This window comes from Schistocerca cancellata, chromosome 1, assembly GCF_023864275.1.
Source record: "Schistocerca cancellata isolate TAMUIC-IGC-003103 chromosome 1, iqSchCanc2.1, whole genome shotgun sequence".
Lineage (NCBI taxonomy): Eukaryota > Metazoa > Arthropoda > Insecta > Orthoptera > Acrididae > Schistocerca > Schistocerca cancellata.
Genome location: NC_064626.1, coordinates 301,143,266 through 301,161,369, shown reverse-complemented (window position 1 = coordinate 301,161,369; position 18,104 = coordinate 301,143,266). Strand labels below are relative to the sequence as shown.

At 39.1% G+C, this 18,104-nt stretch overlaps 1 protein-coding gene across 1 annotated transcript; it reads left to right on the top strand.

The window, feature by feature from the left end:
* Positions 1-325: 325 nt before the first annotated feature.
* On the top strand, positions 326-763 carry LOC126172040 (NADH dehydrogenase [ubiquinone] 1 beta subcomplex subunit 11, mitochondrial). Its single transcript, XM_049920850.1, has one exon. It carries the CDS (start codon positions 326-328, stop codon positions 761-763), a length of 438 nt encoding a protein of 145 aa, XP_049776807.1.
* The last annotated feature ends 17,341 nt before the right edge of the window (positions 764-18,104 follow it).

Here is an 18,104-nt window from a genome sequence, read left to right as displayed (position 1 = left end):
ATTACAAGAGCTGCAGCATATCTCACCTGCCTATTTGTCATTTTACATTTCGGCTGACACGTAGTGGTACTGAAAGCATATGTAAACAGTATCAGCAAGTTGTTGACGCAAGTTTCTTGCCGAAGAACTTGCGGAAGTATCTTGCTTAATTCTCGTGCTGCTGTGTAAACACAGCTGCAAGTGGCTAGCAATAACTTGCAGCAATAACTTCTGCAGCAATAACTTCTGCAAGCGACTTGCTAGTGTAAACCCAGTCCATCGTATATATTATACGCAGCAACTGCTACACTTATCGTTGACGAAGAAGAAATTTCGCAGTTTCGCTATGGCGTCTGCTTTGGGCCGGGTGTACAACTATCGGAGGCTTATGTCCAATATTTATGGACAAACTCGCTTGATTTCTACTTCAAAAAATAACAGAGAAACTGCTACTGTGTCTGAACCAGTGGAGCAGTTACACCCCAAACGAGAAGAAAAGAACTGGATTAGCTATGGTTTCGATATGAAGGATAAGGAAGAGGACAGAAACGCAATGCATTCGACAATGTTTTTTTCTGTTACATTGTGCCTCGTTGTAGGCTCTTTCATATGGGCGTATAGTCCGGATTACCAGAACCGTGACTGGGCACAGAGAGAAGCGTTTTTGGAACTCCGAAGGCGAGAAGCACTGGGTCTACCTCACATCGATCCAAATTTGATAGATCCTGACAAGGTTATTCTTCCTACAGACGAAGAATTAGGTGATACAGAAATTATAATATGAACAGGATGTTTGGACGCAAGTGCAGAAATAAGAAGTTATTGCATGGACGTCAAACATGTAATAGTTGCTGTCGATGTGGTGTGATTAGTGAAAATTAACACGTATTCTGTAACGAATGTTTATATAATTGTTCACTGTGTCGATAATATTCATATGAAGATTTTGATTGAAATAAAATAGTATTTGGAATTTGAGTAATGTCTCTCGTAAAACAGCAGTACTTTGTGTGTTTAAATGCTAACATAATTTTCATACCTCAAAGTGTACTATACGATGACCTAGTGGAACCAGTAAACTAGCACCCTGAAATGTTTATAACTGCAGCTGAAATTTTGAGTGCTTCTAACTACGGGTATTCATCAGTTTATGCCATCCATTTTCAAGTGAGACTCGTGGAGATTTTTAAATAGGCCTACCAGCATATTCAGCAGCAGTAGCATGATAGTATATTGTCTCTGATAATATTTTATAATTTGTTACTCACGTAAACTTTACAGTTTCAAACAAAATACGCATATTGTTTGTAAACTTGTCATTGATTCAGTAACACAAACATTTGAGTAGCCTAATAATGACTTCTTTTATGCATTTAATTTCGAAGTCCCAGCTCAATATTATGGACACAGCCATACAAAGAGTTATTCAGGTATGCTAAGTTATGGAAACACCAGGAAGCGAATTTTTTCTCTTGTTTGTACCCTTTTGTTGGTTTTTGGGCTCTGTACAGTTATTGTGGTTTAGGCTTTCTGTAATTTCTACAAATCACTTTGAGCAGATGACAATGTTTTGTTTAAGGCTATGAAACATGTCTAATGTTACATCAGCAGGATATTAAGCTGCTTCTTGCCTTTTTTCGATTATGGTATTTAGTTATTTAAGTTTGCTTAACTAAAGGACATCAAAATGAAATAGTGTGGAATATATGATAAAAGTATGTTGTGGGGCTCACCCTTGTGCATTTCTAATAATTTATGAATATGCATTGTCTGTTACCTAATAAACATTTTCTGAATATATCTTGCAGCTTTAGTTTTTATGACGAAAATTGCATTAAGTATGGTGCAAGTTTAAAAATTAGGCTACACTGTAGGTCAGTCTGTTACCAAAACGTTTATTTGGCATTCACATTCATTGGCCTGACCAGCTTGTGGGATCCAGTATCGCCCTTCAGCTGAATTTTCATCTACAAATTTCCAATATTCCACCAATGATGTGTGACTAAACAGCAGCTCTGGCCTGGAAAAAAAAAGTGCTTTTCCATGGTAATTACCTATTTTAATTACTTCTATCTAGTTATGTACGATAACTTATCATTTGAAAAATTGGCACAGTCCCAGATTTTCGTTGCGTGTAGGCTAATTCTTGTAATATAGTTGACACCAGAATGCTCTAAATATTTGTCTGCATAGTGCAGAGTCTGGAGATCAAAGTATTATTGTTAAAACACAGTTGCTGTTGGGAAGGATGACTGTTTTTGTCTAGTCACATAGAAGACTGTTAGGGTAAGCAGAGAGAGAAAGCAGACTGTAAGGCATGAATCTTTTTGTGTATTTCAGTTGTATTACCCAAGGGAATGTGGGGAATATCAGTACTTCAGTTTACAATCTATTTTGTTCCACTGCAGTTTTTGTTTCCGTCGCACTCAGCAGCAGAACTTTCTGATTGGAGTAAACGACATTGATGCTGCTACTCTTCAGTGCCGTTCACAGCAGCAGTCGCTGAGACTATTACTAGTGTCAGTGAAGTATAGCTTTATATTGCCCATTTTTAGGAATCATTTGTACTGAACTTAGATTTGTTAACATGTTCATTGTCACGAGGCAGCCACAACAAATCCTCAAGCCTGATTATGTGTACCCAAAGGTGGCAACAGCAGATCTTTATAGCTACCTAATGTTGTGTGCATAGCCTGGCAGTGGAACATCTGTCACTATGTGTGCGGCAGTCAACATGTTAAATCACACATGCACTGCTTTAATTTTTGTGTTGTAACTAGTAGTTACTAAAACAGTTCATAAATGAGCCGATATATTTTTTTAAGTGTGCATTCTTTCTTAAACAGTTGTTTACAAGGTTTTAGGGTGGACACATTTAATTTTGTATTCAAAGAAAACTGTCATCATCTGAATCAGATAGAAAATGTTGGTTAATGTAAGCTATAATCTGATCAATAACATACAGTTTTTGATTCCAGTGAGGAGGCACTAGAACTCAAGAAATAACTAACTCTATGCCATCTGCTTGAACTATACAGAGTGCATACAATAGTTGTTTACAACAAAGCACAGTGGGGTAGGTGAAGTAGAGACTGCCTGATTGATACAGGACACTTGTGATCTATCAAGCCAGGAAACAGACTCAAAGTAGCCTACGAAGCCACCTAAGCTAAAGCGCATGAGCACTGTCAGAGATTTTGGCTGAAATCATGCTTGAACATTTTCTTATGGTTGCAAGGCCAGTGTCTATGCACTTTCGTGGAGATCTTGATGCTGTTATCTCTCAGCAATAGACAAGACCACATGTCACAACCTCTCTCAATATGGATGGTGTTCGGCTGTTGCCCTGCCCAGCCCATTTTCAAGATCTCTCATTCATTTGATAACATCTGTTCACTTGTTGCCAGGAAAGTGACAGGCTCCACTTGCTAGCCATGCCTTGGCATAGAGTTTAAGCAGCATGGAACATCAGACCCATGTCTGCTCTCCAAGCTCTGTCTGATGCCCAGATGGCTTACAGCCTTTGCTACAGCCAGATATGGTGGCTCAGTGCACTAAATTTTACACCCAGCACAGATTCAAATCACCTAAAATTTTAATAATGTTTTATTCCTACTATACTGCATATGCATATTAAGAAAATTTATGTGCTATCCCTCCTGGTGTCACAATTTTAATGCACGGAAGTGATGGTTCTTAGGCTGCTCATTTGCAATCAGATGAACATGAAGTAAACTATAAATGTAACTTGGAAAAAAAAGAAAAACACTGTTACTTGCAAAGATAAACATGAAGTAAACTAGTTATCCTGTGATTCAACACCATAGTATTTGTGCTCCTGGAAAATAATGATGTGGCTTGTGCAGTAAGTCAGATCTACGTAGAAATATGAACATTTATGCTGCAGTCAGTCCATAGACAGTCTGATAGGAGGAAACTCATTATCCTCACATAGAGGTAGGTTTATGTGGTTTAACTGACTAGAACATTAATATTATTCATTGAATCAAACTTTGTATGGAACTGTAGTACTAAGAGAACGAATATATGAAGGTTGAAGATTTTACTACAGCATTTAAATACCCCAACACTTTGAAAATTCAGCATGATTATTCAAGAGGCAATGGTTTTCACCACCGTTAACATGACTGTTGTATTTATTAACCACAACAGCAATTACAAGAAGTACACGAATTGAGCCCCAAGAGCTTTTACCAACTCAAGAACTCAATTAGTATTGCTTCTCTAGCAAGTTCAGTAAGCCATTTGTATTATGATGTCACTACACAGAAGCTCACATAACACATATTTCTTCTTTGTGATTCTTCTAGACAGGTTGACTTGCAGGAGCTGGTAACTGCATATTGGCTGTCCCATTTTACAAGGGATGTGCTAATAGATCAATACCACTGCAACATCCATTGGAGGTGACTTTCAAACTTGTAAAATAACCCCAAAAAGTAAAATTTTTTAAATGTAATGGGCCAGGAACCAAATGTGTACTTCAGTATCTGTATCCTTACAACGGTAAATACACGTATGGTTTTATCACTTTTCAGTTTATTAGATACGAATCATAATATAGGAATGTCATCAATTTATTCTGCCTCCATTCTGCACCTCCAGCTCAACTGGGATGAGTCTATGATGGATTGTGCACTGAAAGATGCAGTTCCTCTAGATGTATCACAGTATACTGTCTCGTCTGTACGAATTTTTCGTCAGTGTTCTTTTTGATGTTACCTGTACAGTCTTTATTTATTAGTCCATACTTCAATCCAATTTTGCTGTTTCACATGCCTTTCTGTGGCCAAATATGTTACTAACCACTGGAGAACGATGTGTTGCACTTGCTTCTGCAGTATACCCATCACTGATCTGACCCAGTTTCTATGGATTAGTATCAAGATGCAGTTATCATATAGTATAGTGATACATATCCCTACATGGGACTGAGGTGTGTCTCTATGTCTTCTGACTGACGAATGATACTCGCAAAAAAATAGTTTATGAAGTATAAAATAACAAAATATGTTTAACATAAATGTGCATTGGTTTTATTTGTATTGTGCATGTGGTGAGTCATATTGAGGGATGTTGTGCATCTTCAGCATGTAATGGCAGGCAAGGTGACTTAAGAGGAAATACTTGCCAGATACGGCGTAAGTATTCCACGGATTGTCATCCTACCCAAGAATTTGCATAATTCCCCAGAAATAGTATATTAACAATAGATACACATTAAAATGAGTGCTAGATGACATGATACTGATCTTCTACGTAGAAGGGTTAACTTGTCCATTTAGTATGAATTATCAATGTAGTATAGGAAAATATATCACATGTTAAGTTGCAAATGGATTGGAAAGATTATTCTCAAATGTGGGGTTGAAGAGAGAACATTTTTTGAGATCCAAGTAGTTATTACAGCTTTGGTGATGAAGTATGGAAGATCATTGTGGTGAAGTAAAGTACTGTTATATAGGTGTAATAATAATAAAACATTTGAGGAAACAGTAAGACTGCAATGGTTTGGAGAGACAACAACCAATCTGAAAAACTTCCTTTTTGTGCAGTGATACATTTCCATAAATCATCATCCATTGCAAACAGTTTGGTATCTACAGGGCTCAGATGAGGCCTATTTTGCATGTAGTCTTGTAACTGTTATATCCTTGCACAATTCTGATAGCTCTTGCTATTAAAAAATCCACAACTGACATCAAGGTATAATTTTACGCATTTCTCATCCCTGAAGGTTCTCCTTAATTATGAAGTTGTGGAACATTGTGAGTGAACAAATAAATGCAGCAGACTGATACCAGTGATACAGATTTGCTACTTCACATATTCATGAATGAAAATAAATAAAATAAAGATATTTTTCTGCTTCAGTTCCTAGGTAAACACTATCGCTTTAACAACGTACATAAACTTAAGTACATAAGGGGACTAGCTCTAAATAGAAGAATCATATCCTGATAGTAAGTGAATATGCGTTGAGGAGAAAAAAATAGTCTTTGTTTCACTATTATGTGAATCATTTTTATAGAATATATTAAATTTGAAAGGTGCTCACCTGCAGCAAGTGCTTTGGCCACTTTTACAGCTAGGTATTGTGCTAAGACGTGCATTGATGAAATGCTACTTTCCATAGCAGTACGATACCTTCAGAGTTTCTCACATACTAGTTTTTAACAAAATAACACCAACCTTTTCTATATTTTACATAAACTTTATCAATTTAAAAGCTCTGTGGTTACTTTGTTAGTCGTCTTTCATCAGCCAAAATATGGAACAACCAATTTCTGATCATGTTTGATTTTGCTACCTAAATTCAACTGAAGAAAAGAAGTGAGAGTAAAGTTTAGTGCTCCATGGTGCACATGTTCATTAGAGACACAGCTAAAGCTTCAATTTGGCTGAATCCTTTTTTGGAGAACCATCCTCACATTTGTCTTATTAATTTAGAGAAACCATTGAAAATATAAATGTGGATGGTTGGATATGGAATTAAACATAAATGTCCCTGAATACAAGTCTAGCAATTAAATCAAGCTCCTGCAGTATAGAATCATGCAAGTGTTAGTGTTGATGCAGCCAAAGGAAGCAAGCTTCACATAACTGTCTACTATTAGGTAGTTAATTGCTTAGTTATTTTATGTCTCATGAATAATATTTGTGATGTTTTATAATTAATAAGAATCTGCTGACAAATGTACAAAAATAATTTTTTTAGTGAAAATAGGATTACAATCTGACCATTTACCTGAGCAAGGTGGCACAATGGTTAGCATACTGGATTCGCATTCTGGAAGACAACAGTTCAAACACACATCTGGCCATCCAGCTTTAAGTTTTCCATGATTTCCCTAAATCACTCCAGGCAAGAGTTAAGATGGTTCCTTTGAAAGGGCATGGCAGATTTCCATCACCATCCTTGGTGCTATCCAAGCTTGTGCTCTGCCTCTAATGGTCTTTATGGTGACAGGATATTAAACCCAGCCTTACTTCCTTTACCTCTTTTTGAAGTGAGTGTATTAAAGTAAGTGCAAAATATGGTCAAAAGTTTTTAAGTAATGTTGATTGTTCAAACTGCATGTGTAGTTGAACTCCACCTCAATAAAGTCATTACTTTAACATTAATAACAATGTATTTATACTGCAATGAGCAATCTTTTTATAAATCCTTGCGCTCTTGATCCATTATTTCACAGCCACTGAGTGAGCTGTCTCAGTAGTAAGGTACTGGACTCGTATTCAAGAAGATGGCAGTCCAAATCCCCATCTGGCCATCGAAATTTATGTTTTTCACGATTTCTTTGAACTCCTTAAAGTAAATACTTTGAAAGGACAGTGCTGATTTCCTTTGATGATCTGAGCATGCACTCTGTTTCTAATGATGTTGTTGATGAGATGTTAAAAGTCAAATCATCTTTCCTTTTCATCTTGTCCGGTACATCAAATTGTTGCTCCTAAACATTGCCCTCCATTGGACCAATCTGGTTAAAATCAGAGAGTGTGAGATGTGTACGACTTTATGGAGGATGTGGGACTGGGGACAACACCCATTTACTCATTAGTTGACTTGCTGACAAAAAGGTGTGCATGAGTTTGTGTTGAACCCTGCCTCTTAAACATGGAGAAAAATATGAAACAGCAGTCCATCTACCGCATCACCAAATCAGTAGAGGGAGTTGGGAGAAACCTTCATTAGCTTCAAATAGATATAACATATCCCTCAAATCAGGCCTCACCTCTAAGTTATTGACTTTGCATAGCCTGTCAATCATTTTTGTACGATGCAGTGACTACAATTTAGTTCTGAAGTATCTTCGCACACAGACCAGTTTGTAAACTCCTTTGTGTGTCATGCCAGTAGTCACAGTTGACTGTATCACATTACTCCTTGGTTTTAATGTTGGTTTCTGTCACTGTAAACAGTGGTGTGATCTCTGTACAGATTTTGCAGTATCCACAAATTTTTGACAGTAGGCATATCTACTCGACAACACAAGTTGAATAACACTTTGAGTGGAATAGACTACACAGCCGACAGTGGCCATGTGCAGGCATGTGTAGAGGAGTTTGTAGAAAGCTAATTCATCCAAAAACCTAGTTTTAAGTGCGCCTATCTGCCACTGTTTGCTTCCTCCACATGGTGAGTAGCAATATATCCAGGTCATATTGTTACTCAATTCCATATTTTCAGTTGGTCTTATTGTCAATTAGCATCTTTAATTTATTAAAGAAGTTGTTAATATTTTATCACTACATAATTTATCCATTACCGTGCCTTAGTAAGTTAAGTCTTTTTCATTTCAAATGTTAAATTTATGTACACTGCTAAAATTTTCAAATTAGGGACAGTTGATAGTAACCCATTTATCACAGGAGGAACTATGCTTTCAAGCTGCAGTTACTATGCCTATATGCATAAAAAAGTTATCAACAAAATACTTATGGTGGTAGATATTTCATGTTTTCACACAGTCAGTAACTTATCCACATTTTTTCCACAATAAAATTCAGTTGTCAGATGCAAATGTATTTTTATTGTGCCTTACTGGTTTTGACAAATTAATTTGCCATCTTCAGAAGCCTACAAAATTAGGGATATTATAAATCTTTACACCTTGGTTGTACATTTATGTGAAGTATAAGAAGTATATTACAGAAACTTACTAAGTATTGGTTCAGAAGATTTCAATATCTCCTTCATAGAAGGATAGTGCCATGATATGTCCAGAAATGTACACGCCAAGGTATATAAAGAAATGATATACAATACATTTTAAAAAAACTTTGCACGTAGTTCTAATGTAGAAAAGGAATGGTTTAGTTTTCACATTTTATAAGAAATGATATGCAATCAAAATAGTGTGTTTTTAATGCAGGTTGATCATTAAGAAATTGTTTGAATTTAGGTGTGAATGTTTATGTATTTCAGATTCTTCTAAAAGGTTCATTTTGCAGCCCTTGTCAACTATATGCAAAATTTCCTCGTTAAGTAAGGATAAAAAAGGCAGAATGTGTGTCACTATTTTGAGATGTTTCACAAAAGTTGACTTATATGAGTTCTTGCTATCTTTGTTGAGCAAGGGTTCACAAGTGCAGGTCTTAAGTGCCATCCCTGTCTGTTCTATCATCCGAAACCAACAATCATAGAGAGAGCAAAGGGAGCAGAACTTTGGCATCTAAGAATGTCTATATAATACATTATATTGATTCAGAGTTCTCATCTCTATGTAAACAAAGAAACTTTCAGCATTCAGCTTTACATATGCACTTTCTCACATGTTTTTTAGATAATATATCCTACCTTAATCAGAACTGTAGTTTTTGCAATTTAGATTGTATCGCTGGTGATAAATGTCATCTTTGCACATATTTTGTCTGTGAAAGTCATTCTGATCTTTTTTTTGTTAAAATAATGGAATATGGTAATTGTCTTCTTCCTTCCTGAGTCTCGCTGCTAGAAAGTTGTATTATTCCTGTATCTTGAAATCTGTTGTGAAATAACAATGTTATTTGAATAATCAAACACTGGAAAATCTAGGACGGAATGTAACAATATTATGAAAAGGAAAGTTGCCACTCACCATATAGCGGAGATGCTGAGTCGGAGATAGGCACAAAAAAAAGACTGTCACAAATAAGCTTTTGGCCAGCAAGGCCTTCATCAAAAATAGATGACAACACATGTAAAAAGACTGGGTGCGATGGTGACATGAGAGCTGTTTGGTGCTGGAATGGGAACAGAGAAGGGGCTGGATGGGTGGGTGGGGACAATGACTAACAAAGGTTGAGGCTAGGAGTTTCCCCCATTTCATCCTCTTTGTGATTTTTCCCACATATTTGGGTGTATTTTTGTGAATTTTTTGGATGTAATTCTACATTATTTATGTAATTTTTCACATTTTTTTCCAACACCATGGATCCTTGCTCCTACCATTTGCATCAGTACAGAAAAGTTTCCTTATCCCTAGCCAGAACCCAATCCCTCATACTGTCCTGCTTTGTTGTTTGCCTCATGGAAGCCCCCCAAATGGCCTTACCATTAAATTACCCATCTCCAACTGCCACCCCTCCTTTCACAATGACCTCCATCTGTTCAGATACCGCCAATCCTTAGACTTCACCAGCATAGTCCTGCAAAACCATATCAAACAAGCCCAAACCTCCTTGCAGTACCTTCTCACCATCCACAAAATTCTCCTGCTATGCAATCCCAAATTCCTGGAATCCGTAACACACACTGAAACTCTTGCCCTCCAGGAAATGGAGCAATAAGCACAATGCCACCTCAAAAAACTCTTCACCCTGCTCACTTCCTACTCCCACCTTGGAGTACCACTGCCCACCTCCTCTATAACAGTCTCCAAACCTCCCCCACATCCCCCCATAACTGTCAAACACGTCTTGCAGACCTGCTACATTTACTCTACCCTCCAAAACTCGCTCCCACCACCACACAGAATCCAGAATCTAAACAGACCTGAAACACAGTCATGAACCTTTCGTCCAGAAGTCTTAGCCCCACAGAAATATCAGTCCTTTCCAAAGGCTTCCTCCTTTGCCCCAATCCCAAATTCAATTGTGCAGAACTTGTTAAAGACCTTCTCTCCTTCTCCTGGTCCCTACAATGCAAACACTTTTTTGCCATCAACCCTACCAATCAGATTCAACCAAAGACCCATGTTGAATCCTGTCTGACTCATTTGACTCCTCCATCCAACCGTGATCCACCCCACATCCTCCCCAAATCACCTCCTCCTAACTTTCCAGAATTTCTTAATCTCAAATGTTGCCTCATCATCATTCCCTGAATCTTTCAACATGGAAACTAACTTTACATCTGCAGAAAGACTTGCAGTCCACCGTCTAAAACCTGATCCTGACTTTATAACCTTACCTGTGAACAAAGGCCCTACCAGTTTTGTTTTGAACTGCAAGGATTACCTGGCAGAAGGACTCCACTAGCTGTCAGATACATCCAACAACAAACCTTGCCACAATGACCCCATTCCAGAGATCCAACGGGATCTCCCCTCATTCCCCAAGTCCTCAGGCCCATTCCAGATCACCTCCCCAGAGTCCACCTCTCTGCTCACTCCTACCACTCCCCGCACTCCTACCTTCCACATGCTTCCTAAAGTCCATAAACTCAACCACCCAGGATGCCCCATTGTGGCTGGTTACTGTGCACCCACTAAGAGAATCTCTGCTCTCATAGACCAACACTTTCAACCTATTACCTGGTGCCTACCCTCCTATATAAAAGATACCAACCATTTCCTCCACCATCCCTCCACAGTCCCTGTCCCTTTACCAAATCACAGTTGGTGCAACCTCCCTTTGCACTATCATTCCTTTTGCCCATGCCTTACTGCTATTGAACACTACCTTTCCCAATGCTCGACAACCTTCTTCCTAGTCACCATGAGAAACTACCTTTCCAAATGCTCGACAACCTTCTTCCTAGTCACCATGAGAAACTATATCCTCACCCACAATTACTTCTCCTTTGAAGATATTACCTACAAACAAATCTGGGGCCTGGCTATGGGCACCTGCATGACATCATCCTACACTAACCTATTCATGGGCCTCTAGAGGAATACTTCCTAAACACTAAGAATCTTTAACACCCGATCTGATTCAGATTCGTTTAAGACATCTTCGCAATCTGAATCAAGGGTAAATATATCCTATCCACATTCCTTCAAAACCTCAACAGCTGCTCCCCCATTGCTTCACCTGGTGGTCCTACTCAACCCAACAAGCCACCTTCCTAGGTGCTAACCTCCACCTCAAAGATGGCTACATCAGTACCTCTGTTCATATCAGACCCACTAACCACTAGCAATATCTCCACTTTGACAGCTGCCACATGTTCCATGCCAAGAATTCCCTTCCATACATGTACATATATGTATGGTCGTCGCTTCTGCACTGACGAGTGGTCCCTCTTGAAATATACCGAGGGCCTTACTGAAGCCTTCACAGACCGTAATTATCCTCCCAACCTTGTGCAAAAACAAATCTACAGTGCCTTATCTTTCCAGTCTCCCACCACCTTCCAAGTTCTTACCATCCAGCCACAGAGGAACAGTCCCCTCATATCTCACTACCACCAAACTGAATTACATTCTCCGCCTGGCTTTCAACTACCTTTTGTTGTGCCCTGAAGTGAGAAGTGTCCCACCCCGCTATCCTTCCCGCCGCTCCCACAGTGATACTCCACCATCCACTGAACCTACACAATATACTTGTCCACCTCTACACAACCCCTACTCCTACCCCTTATCTCATAGCTCATATCCATGTAATAGACATAGATGCAAGATCTGTTCCATACATCCTCCCACCACTATCTACTCCAGTCTGGTCACAAACATCACCTGTCCCATCAAAGGCAGGGCTACCTGTGAAACCAGTCATGTGATCTACAAGCTAAGTTGCAACCACTGTGCTGTATTTTATGTGGGCATGACAACAACAAACTGTCTGTCCATGCGAATGGCCATTGACAATCTATGGTGAAGAAGCAAGTGGACTACCCTATTGCTGAGCACACTGCCCAGCACGACACCCTTCATTTTAATGACTGCTTCACAGTCTGTGTCATATGGCTCCTTCCCACCAACACCAGCTTTTCTGAACTGCAGAGGTGGGAACTTTCCCTGCAATATGTCCTACGTTACCCTAACTTTCCTGGCCTCAGCCTTTGTTAGTCATTGACCTCACTCATCCAGCTCCTTCCATGTTCCCATTCCAGCACTACACAGCCCTCATTCCACCATCACACCCAGTCATTTTACTTCTCTCCTTTTCCATTACCCATCCCCCCCCCCCCCCTCCCAACCTCTCCCTTGCCTTCCGTTTAACCTCCTGACTGCACATAGCTACCTACTGTCTCTCCACATCATCCTTGTGCACTCCCCAGCAGCACTTCACTGTCCCCCACTCCCACCCTACTATCCCTCCCCCTCCCCACCCCAGCCTCCTCCTTACCCCCATTCAGTCGCCACTCCACTCCCATCATGCACTGGTGCTGCTGCTTGCAGTGTGGCTTCAGTTGCCAGAGACTGCAGTCATGTGCATGTGAGTTGCGTTTGTGTGTGTGTGTGGGGGGGGGTCTATTTTTTATGAAGGCCTTGCTGGCCGAAAGCTTATTTCTGACAGTCTTTTTGTTGTGCCTATCTGCGACTCAGCATCTTTGCTGTATGGTGAGTGGGAACTTCCCTTTACATAATATTGTTATTTGAATTATTTCATTTTCTTTTGTAGTGTGGTGCATAGCCCTCCATTCCTGTACAAATGAAGCTTTTTGTGTATTATTTTGTCTTTTAAATTGTTGGAAGTAGTCACTTTGGTGACACAACGATCACATGCTGTAGAATACACTAAGCAGATTCAGAAGGATGTAGGTTGCAGTAGGTACTGGGAGATGAAGAAACTTGCACAGGATAGGGTAGCATGGAGAGCTGCATCAAACCAGTCTCAGGACTGAAGACCACAACAACAACAACTTGTATTGGGGAGAAAAAGACCACATTACAAGATGGCAATCCATTTGACAGCAACTGTTTTATTGAAAATTCCATTTACCTTTCTTCTTTTTTGCAGTTTTCATTGTTATGTAACCATCAGTGTGTCTTTATTGTGTGAGATTTGGTTGCATCTCCAAAGGGCAGGGTGAAAACTATGGAGTAAAGAAAAGCAACTAAAAAGTTAATACTAATTCATTAGTCTTGTTCACAAATATTAACTTGTCCCATATCATAGGTTTTGAAGACAACCTTTGGTGACAAATAAGTGTACTTCTATTATTGAACAAATACACCCTCGTTTCTTTCTAAGTGTGGTTTGTTTCCTTAATGACCAACAGCCTTGCCAATGCAGGTGATAGCATTTCTAGAATTTGAATAGTAAATAAATAAGTTAAACTGTCATTCTTTACCACATGAAACTGAAACTGAGCAGTCTACCAACAAAATGTATTTTTAAGTAAAAAATAAATAAATAAATAAAAATTGTTATTTTATATTTACGAATGAAAGTAGTTGTCTATTGACAGTAAATAAAATCTTAAGGACACATAAATGTGAAATAGCATCTCTGTCTTCAGAATGATTCTTTCACTTTGCAGCAGAGTTTACACTCTCATTAAGCTTCATCACAGATTAAAAGTATTTTATTTGCCTTTTGCACCAACTCTCACATCAACAGAGTACTCCAGTGCAGACCATGATTCAAGTTTCATATCTGCAGCATTCTACTACATCTGCACTGTGGAAAAGCCTTTTATACTTCCTCACAAAAGTGCTTTTTCAGCAAAAGAGGTAGTGCAGATTTTGGAAGAGTAGGAGAGGGAGATACTAGGAGATTAATGCTTTGTGATGGTACATGAGACATGATTGTATAGCTGAGTTTGTAAGCACATTGCCTATGAAATGTAAAGATTTTGGTTCACGAGCCAGCCCACAAAAATACTTTAATGTATCAATAATTTTGTTCTGTTAGAATGAAAGTATTTTAAGAGTAAAAGAGATCACTCACTGAAAAACAGAATCGATGAGTTATCAACAGCTACACACAAAAGAAAAAAGGTTTCGCAAGCTTTTGGCGTAATCCTTTTTGGAGCTAGAGTGAAATACACACAGAAAATGTAAACGTGCACTCACACATACATACAAATTCCAATGCCACAACATGGTGCTCAATGCACACAATGTCAGTGCTGCATTTTGACAGGTGAGATAGAGTGGGATGGGTAAAGGGAGAGAGAGGCAGGAGGCAGGGAGAGGTTTGGGGTGGATGGCTAGTAGCTCGGAGTGAGGCAGCTGATCTGCCAGCTAGAATTGTGAGAAGGAGGGGTGGCGAATGCACAGGCTCTAGCAGTAATGCATTGTTGTTGGAGCCAGTGTGGAATGGTGCCCACTGAAGGTGACATTGGGAGGGATGGAAATTGTTGGGTGGAGTTCTTTTTAAAATAATGTCACATCACTTTCGGCTGTTAAAATATTATGTACTGCACTTGCAGTTTCAACACGTGGTCATTTTCAGTCATTGTAAAAGCAGTCAATCACAAAATAAAATACACTGTGGTTACAAAACTAAAAAACATTTAAAAATGAAAATTTGAAGCTATTCACATGGAATAATGGGACACTCTCAATAGCATAAAGTTGTGATACACTGAAACACAGCTCCCAGCTTTATAAAACCAAATACATGTGATGGCTGGTATAAATCTATCCATTGTTTTGCACACCAGGTGAGAGCATGTGAAAAATTTGATAAAATAATGACAAATAGCTTATTCAAGATTAAGTACATTTAATAAGCATATCTGTATGGTTAAGACATTCTAAGAAATTTGCCACGTGGGGTAGCCACACAGTCTGAGGCGTCATCACAGTCCGTGCGGCTCCCCCCATCGGATGTTCGAGTCTTCCCTCGAGCATGAGTGTGTGTGTCGTCCTTAGTGTAAGTTAGTTTGAGTTAAATTAAATACTGTGTAAACTTAGGGACCGATGACCTCAGCAGTTTGGTCCCATAAGACCTTACGACAAATTTCCAAAAGTTAGTAAATTATGTAGACAACAGGAACCTACTCCGTCACAGTGCTTGAATGGTGAATGTACTTTTAAATTTTTTTTGTAAGTGTTGCTTATTTGACTGGCACTGTTTTTAAAACTGTGAAATGGTGATTTTAAATAAAGCTTTAAAATATAATGTAAACCCATTATGAAAAGTGGCATGGTTAGGAATATAACTGGTAACACTTAAATTTTTTTAGACACGGCCCAGTTACTGTTCTTTGAACATGCTAACATTATTACTGTTCAGACAGACTGAGATAGAGAGAATAACAGCCACACAGGAAGGAAGGCCAGACAGTTCATGAAATTAACACGATATTAGTTGAGAACAATGCAATTGCCTTCAAGGCATATAAACAGAGCACTCTAGTTGCCATCAATCGAGATAATTACATCAATAAAGTGCACGATTTCTTTTATGCCATTTGTGTCATAAAGTTAAATTACAATCTGACTAACAAATTTAACTCCTTCATTACAGAAGTAGTAAAGAAGAGTGATGTGATTTTATTTTTGCTAAGAAAGATGTAAACCAAGTCTTGTTCATGAACCCGCACACTCCTACCTTAGCAGTCAGCCAAAGGTCCATAAAAATGGTACTCCAATCCAGCTCATTGTTGACTATAAAGTCAGCAAAAAATTGGATACATTATTTTCAAAAACAGTATGCTTTTGAAGAAAGCTATAATATTAAAAATTCTCTTGAACAGACAGCCAAAATTAAAGATGTTTCCTCTCCTGCAATAGTAAATTTATATCCTCTGACATAGTTAATTTATTTACTAACATTCTCATTCAAGATCAAGATACTATTAAAATCATTGAAGAGAATCTTCTCAAACACAAGGAAATCAGTGTACAAGAGTTAATGAGCTCATTAACTTAATACATCCAATACTCTCCTACAATCGTTTCAAGTTTAATGATGAAATTCATTCACAAGTGAAGAACATTGCCAAGTGTTGTTGTATAGCAAGTACATTTTCTGATGTCTTTTTCAATCATCTTGAAAATTAGAGATGTGGATGACATGTTAGTGTTACTTAGAGAATCACATTATGATAAAATAACTCAATAGTATGCACATTAATTTCGCAGTGGAGTTAGAAAAAAATTCACAATTAATCTTTTGGATTTGGCTATAAAGAACAATAATGGTGTTAATAGATTCAGCATCTATTGCAGGCCCATATGCACCGACAATGCTATCCACAATCACTCTTGCCATCCATGAGTCCAAAACAAGGCATTTTTTCACTTAATGATTAATGGAAAATCTCATATAGAGATGTGAAACAAATATTAACAAAGAGATAGAGGGGCTGGCCAGTACTTACCTCAGCTCAGTACAGCCGATAGATACACACAAAACAAAACCGAAAATTTATGTTCCTAGCTTTCGGAACAAATGTTCCTTCATCAGGGAGGAGAGAGGGGAAAGAAAGGGAAGAAGGGAAAGGAGATTCAGTTACTCACAACCCAGGTTATGAAGCAACAGGGAAAGGAAAATAGGGAGGGTAGCAAGGATGGAGGCATGGTTGTCAGAGGGAAGCCAAAGATATTCTACTGTAAGTACTGTGCCAGCTTCAAACCAAAGAGGATGCATACAGAAGTAAAGAGGTATATAGTATAAAGATAAACACAACTATGCAGGATGAAAAGATGCGTGAATGGCTAAGAGGAAAGGGAAAGAGGAGAAGACTGAAGAGTAAATGGGAGTGAGGTTGTTTAACGTAGGTTCAGTCCAGGGGGATGGCGGGATGAAAGGATGTGTTGGAGTGCAAGTTCCCATCTCCGCAGTTCAGAGGGACTGGTGTTGGGTGGGAGAAGCCAAATGGCACATACAGTGTAGCAGGTTCCTAGGTCCCTAGAATTATGCTGCAGGGCATGCTCCGCTACTGGGTATTGGGCATCTCCTAGGCGGACAGTTCGTCTGTGTCCGTTCATGCGCTCAGCCAGTTTAGTTGTTGTCATGCCGATGTAAAAGGCTGTGCAGTGCAGGCATGTCAGTTGATAAATGACATGTGTAGTTTCACATGTGGCCCTGCCTTGAATTGTGTACGTTTTACCAGTAGCGGGGCTGGAGTAAGTGGTTGCGGGGGGATGCATGGGGCAGGTTTTGCAGCGGGGTCGGTTACAGGGGTAGGAACCGCTGGGTAGAGAAGGTAGTCTGGGAATATTGTAGGGTTTAACAAGGATGTTACGGAGGTTAGGGGGCCGACGAAAGGAAACTCTGGGTGGTGTGGGGAGAATTTTGTCAAGGGATGATCTCATTTCAGGGGTTGACTTGAGAAAATCATATCCCTGGCGGAGTAATTTGTTGATGTTTTCGAGGCCAGGATAATATTGGGTGACAAGGGGGATGCTTCTGTGTGGTCTGGGGGTAGGAACATTGTTGTTGGACGGGGAGGAATGTATTGCTCGAGAGATCTGTTTGTGGACAAGGTCTGCAGGATAGTTGCGGGAGAGGAAAGCACTGGTCAGGTTATTGGTGTAATTGTTGAGGGATTCGTC